Consider the following 19499-nt stretch of genomic DNA (forward strand, 5'->3'; position numbering starts at 1 on the left):
TGCAAAGCTATGGATTTTTTGGGGGCAAAGTGGGATAGGTTGATGCAACACTGTGGAGTCATGCATCATACTATATTACAGTGTAATGTGTGCTAGCTGGGGGCATTGAGGTACATTGGTGTATTTATAAAAGACATAAGCCATTTTGAATATTAAACACCTGCTATTATTTAACCAACTGACTCAAAATGGTGAAGACCCATTAAATAACGTGTTGTGTACTTTATTGGTGATGGGGCTATTTCCCAGAACATCAAACACATTCTGGAGAGGGTTTACACCATTTACGGTATGTCACAGTGGCACTCCAATAATATGATATTAAGCATTAACCTCATCCCCACAGAAATGGAGGAAGAGAGAGGGAGAGACAGAGCGAACACTGGACACTGTGGAACACACATTTTTTACTATCTCATCCTGGAATACAGGTCTGCCTTTGGATTAAAGAGCAGGAACCCAGACTTCATCAAATAAATTAGCATCCTACAAGAAACATGGTATAGAGGAGATGGACCCGCTGGTTGCCCTCTAAGTTACAGAGTTGTTAGTCCCATTGTCACGACTTCTACCGAAGGTAACTCCTCTCCCTGTTCGGGCGGCGCTCGGCGGTTGGCGTCGCCGGTTTACTAGCCGCCACCGATCCCTTTTTCCTTTTCTGTTTGTTTTGTCTGTGATTCTTTTCACACCTGGTTTCAATTGGGTTTATTTCTGTGTGTTTATAGGGTACCTGTTGCCTGCCTTAGTTCGTGCGGGATTAGACTTGTGTGTATTGCGCTCGATTGTATTTGATTGTTGAGTTCACGATTTACGCACGTGTATGTAAAGTGTCGGAACTGTGTTTGTTCCTCCGTGCGTTTGCACGAGTTGCTGAGTATCGTGAGCGTAGTTTTTGGATTTTCGTCTGTGCCATTTTTGTATTGGTGGACTATATGATTAAACACGCTTCTCAGACATCCCTGCTCTCCTGCGCCTGACTCGTACACCTCCCACCGAGACGCACGTTATCACACCCATCCACCAAACTACCAGGTGTGAAACAAGAAAAAAGACTCAGGGTGTAAGCTAATTTGGTATAGAGAACACCTAACCCACTCTATCAAATTAATCAAAACAGGAACATTTTAGATTTGGTTAGAAATAAATAAGGAAATAATCTCAATAGAGAAAAATATCCTAAGGTGCCTTCGGAAAGTATTCAGACCCCTTGACTTTTTCCACATTTTGTTAGGTTACAGCCTTATTCTAAAATTGATTAAATTGTTTCTGTTCCTCATCAATCTACACACAATACCCCTTAATGACAAAGCAAAAACACATTTTTAGAAATGTTTGCTAATTTATGAAAAACAAAAAATTAAAATAACACATTTACATAAGTATTCAGACCCTTTACTCAGTACATCGTTGAGGCACCTTTGGCAGCGATTACAGCCTCGAGTCTCCTTGGGTATGATGCTACAAGCTTGGCACACCTGTACTTGGTGAGTTTCTCCCATTCTCCGCAGATCCTCTCAAGCTCTGTCAGGTTGAATGGGGAGCGTTGCTGTACAGCTATTTTCAGGTCTCTCCAGAGATGTTCGATTGGGTTCAAGTTCGGGCTCTGGTTGGGCCACTCAAGGACATTCAGAGACGTGTCCCGAAGCCACTCCTGCGTTGTCTTGGCTGTGTGCTTAGGGTCAATGTCCTGTTGGAAGGTGAACCTTTGCCCAGTCTGAGGTCCTGAGCACTGGAGCAGGTTTTCATCAAGGAGGAACTCTGGAGCTCTGTCAGAGTGACCATCGGGTTCATGGTCACCTCCCTGACCAAGATCCTTTTCCCCCGATTGCTCAGTTTGGTTGGGCTGCCAGCTCTAAGAGTCTTGGTGGTTCCAAATTTATTTAATTTAAGAATGATGGCAGCCACTTTGTCCTTGGGGACCTTCAATGCTGCAGAATTTTTTTTGGTACCCTTCCACAGATCTGTGCCTCGACACATCCTGTCTCAGATCGCTACGGACAATTCTGTTGACCTCATGGCTTTGTTTTTGCTCTGAGATGCACTGTCAACTGTGGGACCTTATATAGACAGGTGTGTGCCTTTCTAAATCATGCCCAATCAATTGAATTTACTACAGGTGGACTCCAATCAAGTTGTAGAAACATCTCAAGGATGATCAATGAAAACAGGATGCACCGGAGCTCAATTTCGAGTCTCATAGCAAAGGGTCTGAATAGTTATGTAAATAATATTTTTTTATACATTTACCAAAAAAAATGCTTTGTCATTATGGGGTATTGTGTGTAGATTGATGATTTAAAAAATATATTTTTTACAATACGGCTGTAACGTAACAACATTTGTGAAAATGGAAGGGGTCTGAATACATTCAGAATACACTGTATTTTCCCTTTCATACTTCTTTTAAAACGTTTGTGTGTAATGTTTCATGTTCATTTTTGATTGTTTATTTCCCTTGTTTATTTCCCATTTGTTTATGGTCTATTTCACTTGCTTTGGCAATGTAAACATATGTTTCCCTTTGAATTGAGAGAGAGAGAGAGGAATGTGCACAGTCTGAGCTGGTTATGTCAACCTAGTAATACTGTATGTTGTGCTATCTGTGAATCATCTCCCCCATCAACTGCCTCCCCAACTCCCACTATGGACTAAATTGTGAAAGCAAGAACAATCAGTGTAACTGTAATACTTTAGTACTGACTTTGGGTTCAATAGCTGAGGTAAGAATCAGAGGTGAGTGTCTGGAGACAAAATGCTGCAGCTGCAGTCTGTTTCTTTGGTTGATTCGTTTGCAAATCTATATGAGATTTTCCCTTTGGCTGTTCAATGTAGAACAAAGTTGAAGGTCTCTGTTGGTCTAAGTTACCTGGACAGATGGCTTCTTCTCTGGCTTGTTGTTTGGCCGAGCGCCTCTCTTCTTCAGAGAGTTCTGGAAATAGAGAGAAACACATACAATTGACAATAATTAGTATCAATCAATCAATGAAATTATATTTCCATAGCCCTTTCAATAACAACGTTTGTCACAAAGTGCTTTTACAGTAACCCGACCTAATGTTAGGCCCTAGACCCCCAAAGAGCTAGCACCAGCACATTGGCTAAGGTGTTATACAACATAATAATACCACCTTGAGTCTATAACCCCCCCCCCCCCCCCAGGCATGCCCTTTCACCCAGTTTATCATCACCATGGAGATGTTTATCCCCACCGTGACACCAATAGGGGTGTGGAGCTACAGTTGACTGCATTGCTACTATGTAAACAGAGAGTATAAGATAAAGAGGGGGAGAGGGAGAGAAAAAAGAAAGAGAGGGAGATGAGGGAGAGGGAATGAGGATAGGGAGAGAGAGAGGAGTGTGAGAGAAAAGGGAAAGGATAGAGAGAGAACGAGAGAGAGGAGAGAGAAAGATGAAAGAGTTGAAGAGAAAGAGAGGGAGAGAGGGAGGGATAGAGGGGAGAGAGAACGCGAGAGAGGGAAGGATAGAGAGAAAGAAATGTGTGTAAACTGAGACGAGACAATAAAGAGAACATGAGCACCGTTGCTAATGACAGCTAGCCCCTCCCCCTGGTCACCTGGGCTTCAGTACACTGAGTTAGATCCTAATAGATCCTCAATCCTACCAGAGTCCTGAGAGATCACACACACAAGACGCAAGACTCAAGCAGACAGACGAGCTGCAGAACAAGCTTATCTCAAGCTTATCTCGCTAAGGCGTTTCCATGGAAACTGGCTACTTTCTCCGCATTGAGCTGACTGGTGAAAAAAGCAGGGATATCCAGTCCACTCTGCTGTGTCTTATTCAATCAAGCTGAAAACAAACAAGACCCTGCTACCACAGGACAGTATATAGCCTTTAAAACAGTGGACCCCCCCCCCCCCACACACACACACACACACACACACACACACACACACACACACACACACACACACACACACACACACACACACACACACACACACACACACACACACTCCATCCAAGACCAATTCCCCTAGTGGAAAAAGCCAGCTGGAGAGAAAGCAGGGTAACTAGACTGGATTTAAAGTGGTGCTGGTACTACATAAAGAGCAGCATCCAATCCAATCTCAGCCCCCATTTTGTGTTTGCTGACAATGTCACGCAGTTTAGCTGAGAACCTATTAATGGTGCTATTCCACTGTGGAATCAATGGCACGGAGAGATAATGGAACTATTGATCTGGACACATATCGACCAACTTTGGGACACTTTTCCGTTTTGTTTCGACCATTGGTTTCGTCAGGCCAGCTGTAACAGTCTCGCTATGACAAGTGACAGGGATGTAGAGGTGTCACTGCGACAGGCAAGTCAACACTATTCTAACACAGAGCTAAACCACAATACCTATTCATCATCTATAAATCCCCTTTATGATACATCTCATAGATTTTTCTTCTGTCCCCTAAACCTATTTTGTTATCTGTATCAAATATCAATAACTTTCACACTTCCCCCTCATCCTTCCCTCCTCCCCTCACACTAAAGCTCTCCCGGTGCATCCCAAATGGCACCCAATTCCCCATGTTGTGCCCTATGGGCCCTGGTTAAAAGTAGTGCAATTTATAGGGGACAGGGTGGCATTTGGGACACTGCCCTGCTCTGCGATCTCACGTCCCGAAAAGAACCAGATAAAATTCCACCCACTCTGCCAAGTTGATGTAATCGGCCGGCTCTAAAACACTGAGAGAATACCGGGACAACGTTAGGGAGATGAGCTTTGAAATTAGGTTTCTGTATGTAAAATGGTGCCACTCCAGGCCTGCCTGTCTCATGCCTTTACACACACATACACAGTGTACAGTTAAAGACACACACACACACACAGAGATGTATGCATGCACACACCCTATCGTCAGCAAAAGAAGCATTGAAAAGCATGTGCCTGTGCTATCTGATGCCATGGTCCTGTGGGTGTATGTCAACAGGTTGTAACTCTAGATATGTGGGCTGGTTAACCTGAGGCCTGGAGGGGGTAACCTGAGGCCTGGAGGGGGTAACCTGAGGCCTGGAGGGGGTAGGTAGGTCAAATAATCCCTGGCTGGATGTCTCTCTCCTGGGAGAGGGAGGTAGAGATGTGTGGACCTGGCCATCATGCCCGACACACTTATGCCTACAACAGTTCTGCTAGGTTTGGCTTGGCTTGGCTTGGTTTGGCCCTATAGTGTAACTCAGCCATAAGTCATCTTGCCTCGACCTGACTGGTCTTAGGAAATAATGCCTGGTGCACAGGAAATAACTGAGACGTTGACATGACTTTGTCATGGATGAGGAACCATGCCGGCATCCTTTCTTACACAACCTCACAGTCCACAGCTGGGAAAGATACACTTGTGTAATGGGCTCAACAATGAATGTTAGGATAGGAATGGACATCATCTCAACATTCATGTGGGTTTGCTGGATATCTCATGGGTTTGTTACGGATCTGTGTGTGGGGAGCGGTTAACCCTTTACTGCAGAGGGCTAAATCAGGGTCACACAGAGTGTTTATTGGTAGTCTTAAACAAATCTACTTTGAAACAAAAGTATATACACCTCACACACATGGTTATGGGCTTAAAGAAAAAAATATATATTTTCACATTTTAGTCATTTAGCAGGCGCTCTTATCTAGAGCGACTTACAGGAGCAATTAGTGTTAAGTTCCTTGCTCAAAGGCACATCAACTGATTTTTCACCTAGTTGGCTCAGGGATTGGAACCAGCGACCTTCACCATCGACTCAACTAAATGACAAGACACAGCAGCACAGTATTCCAATTTCTCCTTCCTTTGTTTCTGTGTCTGCCGTATCTAAACCGTTACAGGGTGTGAGACGAGGGAGTAAGAAAGGAGGGAGAAAAACCTAGGGAGAGAGGGGAGTGGAGAAATGGAAGGGAGGTAAGGAGGAGTGGGAGAGAGTGAGAGAAAGAGTGGAGGATAGCGTTATGCTGACTAGTTTAGAAAGGAGAGTAATAGTGTACCGGAGACCTTGGCATGCCAAGGTAGATGAGGGGTCATGACCCTGACGTGACCACAGGAAAAATAGTCAAACACGTCCACTGATGAATCCATCAGGCACTAAAACAATGGATCGCTCCGCCAGCCCGAAGCACCATCACACAGGGGAACTACAACACAGCCATCACAAAATATGGCTTTATCATATTTCAATCAAATTCAATAAAACAGAAGCATGAAACAGACAAAGTAATAAAAGTGTAATGAAATTAGAAATATGAATATCCAATCAGTAGGGTTATTAAAAACCAGTCGATGACATTCTTGTTGTAAGAATGGTGTTATTGCAGTAGCAGACGAGGCCAGTTCTAAATTCAATCTGCATTCTAAATTCAATCTGCATTCTATCTGCATTGCAGAAGGAGAAGTGAGTAGAATAGTGTATTTGCATGACACTCTCCAGACTGCTGTATGCAGAGCTGCAGGTGTGATATGATGCTGCTCACTTTCAGCCATCGTGTGAAGGCTGTCAGAAAGAAGGCTGTTGATTGGTCTGACCCTGTGTGTCCACTGGTCTAACCATGTTTCATCAATTTCAAGCAGAGCAGACATAGAGTAATGTTTGAAATGTGTGTGTGTGTTTCTGTCTGTTGGTGTGTCAGTCTGCGTGTGGTGAGTGAAGGGCAACAATAAGTTGAGAGAGAGGGGGGAGGGGTCTCTAGACGTCCTCTAAAGCATATCAGCACAGCACAATCCAGGGGAACAGACATCATGAACACTAGCCACCAGTCCCCTCTCTGTCTCAGTCCCTCCTCTCCTCTCTTCAGGCTCCTATTGTCCCTGTACTGGACTCACAATGGTCCCAAACCCCAACCCTGCATTCACCCAGTCCCAGGGATGAAATGTAACCCTTGACTCTAAGAAAGAGAAAGAGAGAGAAAGAGAGAGAGTGGGGGAGATTAAGCCAATCTGCATAGGAATGGAGAGTAAGAGTGAGAAATGGAAGGGGGGGGGAGACATACGGATACATATTTAATTTCCTAAACTACAGCGAGCCTTCGTTACAGAGATTGGAGGGATGGATGTGTCATCCATTATCCCACTGCCGCAGACCATCATCAGTGGTGGCCAACGAAACAAATTGGTGAAAGGGGGAGGGTGGAATAGAGGTAGCCTCGCAAAGGATGTGAATCAGTCTGGTATTTACGAGAGGAAAGGAAGGGGTGGAAAAAACATGGAGGACAGGAAATGAAGACCCCTGAAATCCATCTTGACACGAGACAGCTTCGCTCTTCAAAAACCAACGGAAATAACGACAAACGCAAAAACAAACCCCTCTTGCCCTCTCTTTCAGTTCCTGACGCATCTATACATACAATTGGAAATGTGATGATTTGCATACGGATTACTCAGAGATGTTAACATGAACACATGTTGGTGCACATCATTTTTTTCCCAATGTTGTATTAACCAAAACATAAAGAACAGGAATACACATAGGCCTGAGAGATACACTATATACTTTTACACAGATTGAGAAAAATCTATTCTGAATATCCAGAAAAGCCAAAGGATTTGAAGCAGTCTTTCACCTGACCTTCACTTCATCCCCCAGCTCCCCGTGCCTCAAACCTCCATCCCCCAGCTCCCCATGCCTCAACCCTTCATCCCCCAGCTCCCCGAGCCTCAACCCTTCATGCCTCAATCCTTCATCCCCCAGCTCCCCATGCCTCAACCCTTCATCCCCCCCAGCTCCCCCAGCTCCCCCTGCCTCAAACCTCCACCCCCCAGCTCCCCATGCCTCAACCCTCCACCCATGCCTCAACCCTTCATTCCTCCAGCTCCCCATGCTTCATTCCTTCATCCCTCCAGCTCCCCATGCCTCAACCCTTCATCCCCCAGTTCCCCTGCCTCAACCCTTCACCCCCCCAGCTCCCCGTGCCTCAACCCATCATCCCCCAGCTCCCCGTGTCTCAACCCTTCATCCCCCCAGCTCCTCGTGCCTCAATCCTTCATACCCCAGCTCCCCATGCCTCAACCCCAAATCCACCCAGCTCCCCATGCCTCAAAACCTCCATCCCCCAGCTCCCCATGCCTCAACTCTTCATCCACCCAGCTCCCCACGCCTCAAACCTTCCTCCACCCAGCTCCCCATGCCTCAACCCTCCATCCCCCAGCTCCACATGCCTCAAGCCTTCATTCCCCAGCTCCCCATGCCTCAAACCTTCCTCCACCCAGCTCCCCATGCCTCAACCCTCCATCCCCCAGCTCCACATGCCTCAAGCCTTCATTCCCCAGCTCCCCATGCCTCAACCCTCCATCCCCCAGCTCCCCATGCCTCAACCCTTCATCCCTCCAGCACCCCATGCCTCAATCCTTCATCCACCCCTGCTCCCCATGCCTCAACCCTTCATCCACTCCAGGTCCCCATGCCTCAACCCTTCATCCCCCAGCTCCCCATGCCTCAAAACTTCATCCACCCAGCTCCCCATTCCTCAAAACCTCCATCTCCCAGCAACCCCATTCCTCACCCCTTCATCCACCCCAGCTCCCTATGCCTCAAACCTCCATCCCCCAGCTCCCCATGCCTCAACCCTTCGTCCGACAGCTCCCCATGCCTCAACCCTCCAACCATGCCTCAACCATTCATTCCTCCAGCTCCCCATGCCTCATTCCTTCATCCCTCCAGCTCCCCATGCCTCAACCCTTCATCCACACAGCTCCCCATGCCTCAAACTCCATCCCCCAGCCTCAACCCTTCATCCCCCAGCTCCCCATTCCTCAACCCTTCATCCCCCCAGCTCCCCATGCCTCAACCCTTCATCGCCCAGCTCCCCATGCCTCAATACTTCATCCACCCAGCTCCCCATGCCTCAAAACCTCCATCTCCCAGCTCCCCATTCCTCAGCCCTTCATCCACCCCAGCTCCCCATGCCTCAACCCTACATCGCCCAGCTCCCCATGCCTCAATACTTCATCCACCCAGCTCCCCATGCCTCAAAACCTCCATCTCCCAGCTCCCCATTCCTCACCCCTTCATCCACCCAGCTCCCCATGCCTCAACCCTCCACCCATGCCTCAACCCTTCATTCCTCCAGCTCCCCATGCCTCATTCCTTCATCCCTCCAGCTCCCCATGCCTCAACCCTTCATCCCCCAGTTCCCCTGCCTCAACCCTTCACCCCCCCAGCTCCCCGTGCCTCAACCCATCATCCCCCAGCTCCCCGTGTCTCAACCCTTCATCCCCCCAGCTCCTCGTGCCTCAATCCTTCATACCCCAGCTCCCCATGCCTCAACCCCAAATCCACCCAGCTCCCCATGCCTCAAAACCTCCATCCCCCAGCTCCCCATGCCTCAACTCTTCATCCACCCAGCTCCCCACGCCTCAAACCTTCCTCCACCCAGCTCCCCATGCCTCAACCCTCCATCCCCCAGCTCCACATGCCTCAAGCCTTCATTCCCCAGCTCCCCATGCCTCAACCCTCCATCCCCCAGCTCCCCATGCCTCAACCCTTCATCCCTCCAGCACCCCATGCCTCAATCCTTCATCCACCCCTGCTCCCCATGCCTCAACCCTTCATCCACTCCAGCTCCCCATGCCTCAACCCTTCATCCCCCAGCTCCCCATGCCTCAAAACTTCATCCACCCAGCTCCCCATTCCTCAAAACCTCCATCTCCCAGCAACCCCATTCCTCACCCCTTCATCCACCCCAGCTCCCTATGCCTCAAACCTCCATCCCCCAGCTCCCCATGCCTCAACCCTTCGTCCGACAGCTCCCCATGCCTCAACCCTCCAACCATGCCTCAACCATTCATTCCTCCAGCTCCCCATGCCTCATTCCTTCATCCCTCCAGCTCCCCATGCCTCAACCCTTCATCCACACAGCTCCCCATGCCTCAAACTCCATCCCCCAGCCTCAACCCTTCATCCCCCAGCTCCCCATGCCTCAACCCTTCATCCCCCCAGCTCCCCATGCCTCAACCCTTCATCGCCCAGCTCCCCATGCCTCAATACTTCATCCACCCAGCTCCCCATGCCTCAAAACCTCCATCTCCCAGCTCCCCATTCCTCAGCCCTTCATCCACCCCAGCTCCCCATGCCTCAACCCTACATCGCCCAGCTCCCCATGCCTCAATACTTCATCCACCCAGCTCCCCATGCCTCAAAACCTCCATCTCCCAGCTCCCCATTCCTCACCCCTTCATCCACCCAGCTCCCCATGCCTCAACCCTCCACCCATGCCTCAACCATTCATTCCTCCAGCTCCCATGCCTCATTCCTTCATCCCTCCAGCTCCCCATGCCTCAACCCTTCATCCACACAGCTCCCCATGCCTCAAACTCCATCCCCCAGCACCCCATGCCTCAACCCTTCATCCCCCCAGCTCCCCATGCCTCAACCCTTCATCGCCCAGCTCCCCATGCCTCAATACTTCATCCACCCAGCTCCCCATGCCTCAAAACCTCCATCTCCCAGCTCCCCATTCCTCACCCCTTCATCCACCCAGCTCCCCATGCCTCAACCCTTCATCCCCCCCAGCTCCCCCTGCCTCAAACCTCCACCCCCCAGCTCCCCATGCCTCAACCCTCCATCCCCCAGCTCCCCCTGCCTCAAACCTCCCTCCCCCAGCTCCCCATGCCTCACCCCTTCATCCCCCAGCCTCAACCCTTCATCCCACAGCTCCCCATGCCTCAACCCTCCACCCATGCCTCAACCCTTCATTCCTCCAGCTCCCCATGCCTCATTCCTTCATCCCTCCAGCTCCCCATGCCTCAACCCTTCATCCCCCAGTTCCCCTGCCTCAACCCTTCACCCCCCCAGCTCCCCGTGCCTCAACCCATCATCCCCCAGCTCCCCGTGTCTCAACCCTTCATCCCCCCAGCTCCCCATGCCTCACCCCTTCATCCCCCAGCCTCAACCCTTCATCCCACAGCTCCCCATGCCTCAACCCTCCACCCATGCCTCAACCCTTCATTCCTCCAGCTCCCCATGCCTCATTCCTTCATCCCTCCAGCTCCCCATGCCTCAACCCTTCATCCCCCAGTTCCCCTGCCTCAACCCTTCACCCCCCCAGCTCCCCGTGCCTCAACCCATCATCCCCCAGCTCCCCGTGTCTCAACCCTTCATCCCCCCAGCTCCTCGTGCCTCAATCCTTCATACCCCAGCTCCCCATGCCTCAACCCCAAATCCACCCAGCTCCCCATGCCTCAAAACCTCCATCCCCCAGCTCCCCATGCCTCAACTCTTCATCCACCCAGCTCCCCACGCCTCAAACCTTCCTCCACCCAGCTCCCCATGCCTCAACCCTCCATCCCCCAGCTCCACATGCCTCAAGCCTTCATTCCCCAGCTCCCCATGCCTCAACCCTCCATCCCCCAGCTCCCCATGCCTCAACCCTTCATCCCTCCAGCACCCCATGCCTCAATCCTTCATCCACCCCTGCTCCCCATGCCTCAACCCTTCATCCACTCCAGCTCCCCATGCCTCAACCCTTCATCCCCCAGCTCCCCATGCCTCAAAACTTCATCCACCCAGCTCCCCATTCCTCAAAACCTCCATCTCCCAGCAACCCCATTCCTCACCCCTTCATCCACCCCAGCTCCCTATGCCTCAAACCTCCATCCCCCAGCTCCCCATGCCTCAACCCTTCGTCCGACAGCTCCCCATGCCTCAACCCTCCAACCATGCCTCAACCATTCATTCCTCCAGCTCCCCATGCCTCATTCCTTCATCCCTCCAGCTCCCCATGCCTCAACCCTTCATCCACACAGCTCCCCATGCCTCAAACTCCATCCCCCAGCCTCAACCCTTCATCCCCCAGCTCCCCATGCCTCAACCCTTCATCCCCCCAGCTCCCCATGCCTCAACCCTTCATCGCCCAGCTCCCCATGCCTCAATACTTCATCCACCCAGCTCCCCATGCCTCAAAACCTCCATCTCCCAGCTCCCCATTCCTCAGCCCTTCATCCACCCCAGCTCCCCATGCCTCAACCCTACATCGCCCAGCTCCCCATGCCTCAATACTTCATCCACCCAGCTCCCCATGCCTCAAAACCTCCATCTCCCAGCTCCCCATTCCTCACCCCTTCATCCACCCAGCTCCCCATGCCTCAACCCTCCACCCATGCCTCAACCATTCATTCCTCCAGCTCCCATGCCTCATTCCTTCATCCCTCCAGCTCCCCATGCCTCAACCCTTCATCCACACAGCTCCCCATGCCTCAAACTCCATCCCCCAGCACCCCATGCCTCAACCCTTCATCCCCCCAGCTCCCCATGCCTCAACCCTTCATCGCCCAGCTCCCCATGCCTCAATACTTCATCCACCCAGCTCCCCATGCCTCAAAACCTCCATCTCCCAGCTCCCCATTCCTCACCCCTTCATCCACCCAGCTCCCCATGCCTCACCCCTTCATCCACCCCAGCTCCCCATGCCTCAACCCTTCATCCCCCAGCTCCCCATGCCTCAACCCTTCATCCCTCCAGCTCCCCGTGCCTCAATCCTTCATCCCCCAGCTCCCCATGCCTCAACTCTTCATCCCCCCCAGCTCCCTGTGACTCAACCCTTCATTCACCAGCTCCCCATGCCTCAAAACCTCCATCCCCCAGCTCCCCATTGCCTCAAGTCTTCATCCACCCAGCTCCCCATGCCTCAAACCTTCCTCTACCCAGCTACCCATGCCTCAACCCTTCATCCCCCAGCTCCCCATGCCTCAAGCCTTCATCCCTCCAGCTCCCCATGCCTCAACCCTTCATCCCCCAGCTCCCCATGCATCAACCCTTCATCCATCCCAGCTCCCCATGCCTCACCCCTTCATCCCCCCAGCTCCCCATGCCTCAACCCTTCATCCCTCCAGCTCCCCATGCCTCAACCCTTTTATCCCCAAGCTGCCCATGCCTCAACTCTTCATCCACCCCTGCTCCCCATGCCTCAACCCTTCATCCACCCCATCTCACCATGACTCAACCCTTCATCCCCCCAGCTCCCGTGCCTCAAACCTTCAACCCCCCAGCTCCCCATGCCTCAACCGTACATGCCCCAGCTCCCCATGCCTCAACCCTTCATCCACCCAGCTCCCCATTGCCTCAAGTATTCATCCCTCCAGCTCCCCATGCATCAACCCTTCATCCACCCCAGCTCCCCATGCCTGAACCTTTCATCCACCCCAGCTCCCCATGCCTCAACCCTTCATCCCCCAGCTCCCATGCCTCAACCCTTCAACCCCCCAGCTCCCCATGCCTCAACCGTACATGCCCCAGCTCCCCATGCCTCAACCCTTCATCCCCCAGCTCCCCATGCATCAACCCTTCATCCATCCCAGCTCCCCATGCCTCACCCCTTCATCCCCCCAGCTCCCCATGCCTCAACCCTTCATCCCTCCAGCTCCCCATGCCTCAACCCTTTTATCCCCAAGCTGCCCATGCCTCAACTCTTCATCCACCCCTGCTCCCCATGCCTCAACCCTTCATCCACCCCATCTCACCATGACTCAACCCTTCATCCCCCCAGCTCCCGTGCCTCAAACCTTCAACCCCCCAGCTCCCCATGCCTCAACCGTACATGCCCCAGCTCCCCATGCCTCAACCCTTCATCCACCCAGCTCCCCATTGCCTCAAGTATTCATCCCTCCAGCTCCCCATGCATCAACCCTTCATCCACCCCAGCTCCCCATGCCTGAACCTTTCATCCACCCCAGCTCCCCATGCCTCAACCCTTCATCCCCCAGCTCCCGTGCCTCAACCCTTCAACCCCCCAGCTCCCCATGCCTCAACCGTACATGCCCCAGCTCCCCATGCCTCAACCCTTCATCCACCCAGCTCCCCATGCCTCAAAACCTCCATCCCCCAGCTCCCCATGCCTCAACTCTTCATCCACCCAGCTCCCCATGCCTCAAACCTTCCTCCACCCAGGTCCCCATGCCTCAACCCTCCATCCCCCAGCTCCCCATGCCTCAAGCCTTCATTCCCCAGCTCCCCATGCCTCAACCCTCCATCCCCCAGCTCCCCATGCCTCAACCCTTCATCCCTCCAGCACCCCATGCCTCAATCCTTCATCCACCCCTGCTCCCCATGCCTCAACCCTTCATCCACTCCAGCTCCCCATGCCTCAACCCTTCATCCCCCAGCTCCCCATGCCTCAATACTTCATCCACCCAGCTCCCCATTCCTCAAAACCTCCATCTCCCAGCAACCCCATTCCTCACCCCTTCATCCACCCCAGCTCCCTATGCCTCAATCCTCCATCCCCCAGCTCCCCATGCCTCAACCCTTCGTCCGACAGCTCCCCATGCCTCAACGCTCCACCCATGCCTCAACCATTCATTCCTCCAGCTCCCCATGCCTCATTCCTTCATCCCCCCAGCTCCCCATGCCTCAACCCTTCATCCACACAGCTCCCCATGCCTCAAACTCCATCCCCCAGCTCCCCATGCCTCAACCCTTCATCCCTCCAGCTCCCCGTGCCTCAACCCTTCATCCCCCAGCTCCCTGTGCCTCAACTCTTCATCCCCCCAGCTCCCTGTGACTCAACCCTTCATTCACCAGCTCCCCATGCCTCAAAACCTCCATCCCCCAGCTCCCCATTGCCTCAAGTCTTCATCCACCCAGCTCCCCATGCCTCAAACCTTCATCTACCCAGCTACCCATGCCTCAACCCTCCATTCCCCAGCCCCCCATGCCTCAACCCTTCATCCCCCAGCTCCCCATGCCTCAAGCCTTCATCCCTCCAGCTCCCCATGCCTCAACCCTTCATCCCCCAGCTCCCCATGCATCAACCCTTCATCCATCCCAGCTCCCCATGCCTCACCCCTTCATCCCCCCAGCTCCCCATGCCTCAACCCTTCATCCCTCCAGCTCCCCATGCCTCAACCCTTTTATCCCCAAGCTGCCCATGCCTCAACTCTTCATCCACCCCTGCTCCCCATGCCTCAACCCTTCATCCACCCCATCTCACCATGACTCAACCCTTCATCCCCCCAGCTCCCGTGCCTCAACCCTTCATCCCCCCAGCTCCCGTGCCTCAAGCCTCCATCCCCCAGCTCCCCATGCCTCAACCCTTCATCCACCCAGCTCCCCATGCCTCACCCCTTCATCCACCCCAGCTCCCCATGCCTCAAATCTTCATCTATTCAACACCTCTTACTCTACATTTCCATTGTCTGAATACCACAAAGCTGATTGGCCAGAACCTGAAAGCCTGCTGCAGGCAGCTCTCCCGCCCCCTCCTTCTCTTCCCTGTCCTCTCTCTCCCTCTCCCTCACTTGAGGACAACTGAGCTGATAGCAACTGTTACCATGGCATCACAGAGAGAGCCCATATGTTAATGAGAAAACACACACACACACACACACACACACACACACACACACACACAATCCCCAGCATTGAGACAACCCTACAGCTCTTCCCCAACCATCTGTCCAAGGGTATGTAACAGAGGGTGTCCCAAACACACACAGACCCTGTTACAACCCTAAAAATAGTCCCCCATATTTGACAACAGAGCCCCATCGCCCCTCCATATCCCTCCCCCTCCCTCCCCCCACAGCACCCACGTAGAGCATCAGTGACACCTCCCAGAATATGCCTCTGTGATTGGGATGACCGGGGTGACGGAGGGAAGAGGAGCAGTGACTGGACTTATTTGTAATTAGCGCTGTGAAACAGTGTTATAATCGTGCCCTCAGTGGGGGAGTTCTTTCTGAGCTTGAGGGAACACAACATATTGACTGGCCCTATCCTTTTAGATTACGATTCGACTCCAGAGTTGACTTCGGAGAGTGGAGAGGACAGCAATAGAGGTCATTTCCAGGTCGTGATAGAATGACGTTGGACAGTGGAGGTGATGTATTTTGTTCTCTTGTTTTGACCGAGTCACAGTAACAATTACGCTATGAAAAATAGCCCATTATAATCCATGCACATGGAATAAAGTTTAAATAAAAGAAAGGGATGAAATTAAGATGTTATCCCTCCCTCCGACCACCCTTTAGATGAGTGTCATTGTTTAAACAGCCACACAAATACTGGGATAAAACCTGCTGAGCTCCTGACGTTCACCCTTTCATCTCTCCCTTGAATGTGCTGAAACCAGCATCACTTCTAGGTTAAGTCCCAAATGGCACCCTATTCCCCATGGGCCCTGACCAAAAGTAGTGCACTATATAGGGAATGTAGTGCCATTTGGGACGAACCCCTAGAATGGACTTGTCCTGCCTAGACTGCTCTCACTGCCGCTTAACTACCAGCACTGGCCCAAATGTCAGGGATTTTGTCTACTGAAATTAAACATCACACAAATCTCTCTGAAATCTCTTTTCATCAAACACCTTCCCGGAGACATGACTTGTGTAACCCAGGCGATCTCCCCTTTCTGACAGGACATCAATGTGGGAACGTAAGTACATACCCCAACCAGAAGCCATGGATTACAGGCAACATCCGCAATGAGTTAAAGGCTAGACCTGCCGCATTCAAGGAGCGGGACTCTAATCCGGAAGCTTATAAGAAGGGCTTGCAAACCATTAGAGTACAAAGGGAAGAACAGCCGAGAGCTGCCCAGTGACACAAGCCTACCAGACGAGCTAAACTACTTCTATGCTCGTTTCAAGGCAAATAACACTGAAACATGCATGAGAGCACCAGCTGTTCCAGAAGACTGTGTGATCACGCTCTCCGCAGCCGATGTGAGTAAGACCTTTAAACAGGTCAACATTCACAAGGCCGCGGGGCCAGACGGATTACCAGGACGTGTACTGCGAGCATGCGCTGACCAACTGGCAAGTGTCTTCACTGACATTTTCAACCTCTCCCTGTCCGAGTCTGTAATATCAACATGTTTTAAGCAGACCACCATAGTGCCTGTGCCCAAAAACACTAAGGTAACCTGCCTAAATGACTACCGACCCGTAGCACTCATGTCTGTAACCATGAAGTGATTTGAAAGGCTGGGCTCACATCAACACCATTAACCCAGAAACCCTAGATCCACTCCAATTTGCATACTGCCCCAACAGATCCACAGATGATGCAATCTCTATTGCACTCCCCACTGCCCTTTCCCACCTGGACAAAAGGAACACCTATGTGAGAATGCTATTCATTGACTACAGCTCAGCGTTCAACACCATAGTGCCCTAAAAGCTCACCAATAAGCTAAGGATCCTGGGACTAAACACCTCCCTCTGCAACTGGATCCTGGACTTCCTTACGGGCCGGCCCCAGGTGGTAAGGGTAGGTAAAAACACATTCGCCACGCTGACCCTCAACACAGGGGCCCCTCAGGGGTGCGTGCTCATTCCCCTCCTGTACTCCCTGTTCACTTATGACTGTACGGCCAGGCACGACTCCAACACCATCATTAAGTTTGCAGATGACACAACAGTTGTAGGCCTGATCACCGACAATGACGAGACAGCCTATAGGGAGTATGGTGTGGTGCCAGGACAACAACCTCTCCCTCAACGTGATCAAGACAAAGGAGATGATTGTGGACTACAGTAAAAAGAGGACCGAGCACGCCCCCCATTCTCAGTGACGGGGCTGCAGTGGAGCAGGTTGAGAGGTTCAGGTTCCTTGGTGTCCACTAACAAACTAACATGGTTCAAGCACACCAAGACAGTCGTGAAGAGGGCACAACAAAACCTATTCCCCCTCAGGAGACTGAAAAGATTTGGCATGGGTCCTCAGATCCTCAAAAGGTTCTACAGCTGCACCATCGAGAGCATCCTGACAGGTTGCAAGCCTGGTATGGCAACTGCTCGGCCTCCAACCGCAAGGCACTACAGAGGGAAGTGCGAACGGCCCAGTACATCACTGGGGCCAAGCTTCCTGCCATCCAGGACCTCTATAAGAGGCGGTGTCAGAGGAAGGCCCTAAAAATTGTCAAAGACTCCAACCACCCTAGTCATAGGGTGGCTGTTGTCTCTGCTACCGCACGGCAAGCGGTACTGGAGCGCCAAGTCCAGGTCCAAGAGGCTTCTAAACAGCTTCTACCCCCAAGCCATAAGACTCCTGGACATCTAATCAAATGGCTACCCAGACTACTTGCATTGCCCCCCCCCCCCCCCCCTCTTTTACACTGCTGCTACTTCTGTTGGTATCATCTATGCATAGTCACTTTAATAACTCTACCAACATATACATATTACCACAACTAACCGGTGCCCCCACACATTGACCCTGTAGCGGTACCCCCCTGTATATAGTCTCAATATTGTTATTTTACTGCTGCTCTTTAATTACTTGTTAATTACTTGTTACTTTTATTTCTTATTCTTATCTGTATTTTTTTTTAAGCGGCATTGTTGGTTATGAGCTCGTAAGTAAGCATTTCACTGTAAGGTCTACCTACACCTGTTGTGTTCGGCGCATGTGACTAATAAATTATTTGAATAGGTTTGAATAGATTTGAATAGGAAATTGATTAAACATAATTAACGCAATCATGTCCCTCAGGGCACATTTCTGGCAGAAGAGCGAGAGACATTGACAGAAACACAGATATACACAGTAACAAAATAATATAAAACAAAGCCATCTGCATGTCCTCCTACAAAGACACAGCAGGCCCAGCTGCAGTAAACACATGGTTAATTACACATAGGTGTGGGCCAATCATTCTTAACCACCACAACATCATTACGCTAACCAAAGTGGCCGCCACTGAGACAATACAGACTCTGTCCTGCTGATGGAACTATGGGGAAACAGAAATCTGATACCCTTGTGAATATGCATGGAGAGCAAGAAAACAAGAAATATGTTTGCGAGGCCTGACATTACACAGTTATGACACATAATTCTGGCAGCAGAGAAGTCAAAAAGGAAAATGTCATCCATTCCTAGGCCACTCAGAGAAGAGAAGATTATACATTTTATTCAGAGAGACGGATACTGGGAGGTGTGGAGTCTCTCTCTCTCGCTCTCTGAGAGATAATCAAATAAGGCCTTAAGAGTCAAATCAGAACTGGGAGATCAGTTTGACCCAGTTAACAGCAGCATCTCCCTCCCTCTCTCTCCCTTCCTTCTTTCCTCCCCACCTAGCACATCACCTGCTTTGTGATGTGTGTTTAACAGGGCTCTCCATCCAATGCCGGTCTGCGTTTACTTTCTATTAAGAATTACTGAGGACTAGAGGCAGGAGGAGACAAGACCAATAAAGTATATATCCCAACTGCCGCATAACAAATACTGTCTCCCTCTCTTCTCTTCTCCTTTTCTCTCCTCTCTTCCTCTTTCCTTTCCTTTCTTCTCCTCTACTCCATTCTCCACTCTCTTCAATGGAATTCAATCAAGGCGAAGGTGCCTCTTTCTCCCCCTCTCGTTAGGAGAATCTGGAGCACCTGACGCTCATTAAGCCGTAAGTCAGCTGGTCGCTAACGGAGACAGAGGCTCAGCCGATGGAGAGAGGCGCGACAGTCCCCTGCATTCCTCCCATAGCTCACCTCATATCTTTATTAAGTCCGGCACAACAACAACAGTGGCGACAGGGCCATCCATCCCATTTCTATCCAGACTGAAGAAAGATGCAAATA

At 51.3% G+C, this 19499-nt stretch overlaps 1 protein-coding gene across 5 annotated transcripts in view; it reads right to left on the minus strand.

Annotated features, from left to right (window-relative positions):
* LOC139542713 (microtubule cross-linking factor 2-like) overlaps positions 1 to 19499 on the minus strand; it is a 77999-nt gene that overhangs the window by 26660 nt on the left and 31840 nt on the right. For all 5 annotated transcript variants that reach the window (XM_071348481.1, XM_071348484.1, XM_071348482.1 and 2 more), the window contains exon 4: positions 2867 to 2929. In XM_071348481.1, coding sequence (XP_071204582.1) covers positions 2867 to 2929 — 63 coding nt within the window. The remainder of the gene's footprint in view (positions 1 to 2866; positions 2930 to 19499) is intronic.

This window comes from Salvelinus alpinus, chromosome 17 (genome assembly GCF_045679555.1).
Source record: "Salvelinus alpinus chromosome 17, SLU_Salpinus.1, whole genome shotgun sequence".
NCBI lineage: Eukaryota > Metazoa > Chordata > Actinopteri > Salmoniformes > Salmonidae > Salvelinus > Salvelinus alpinus.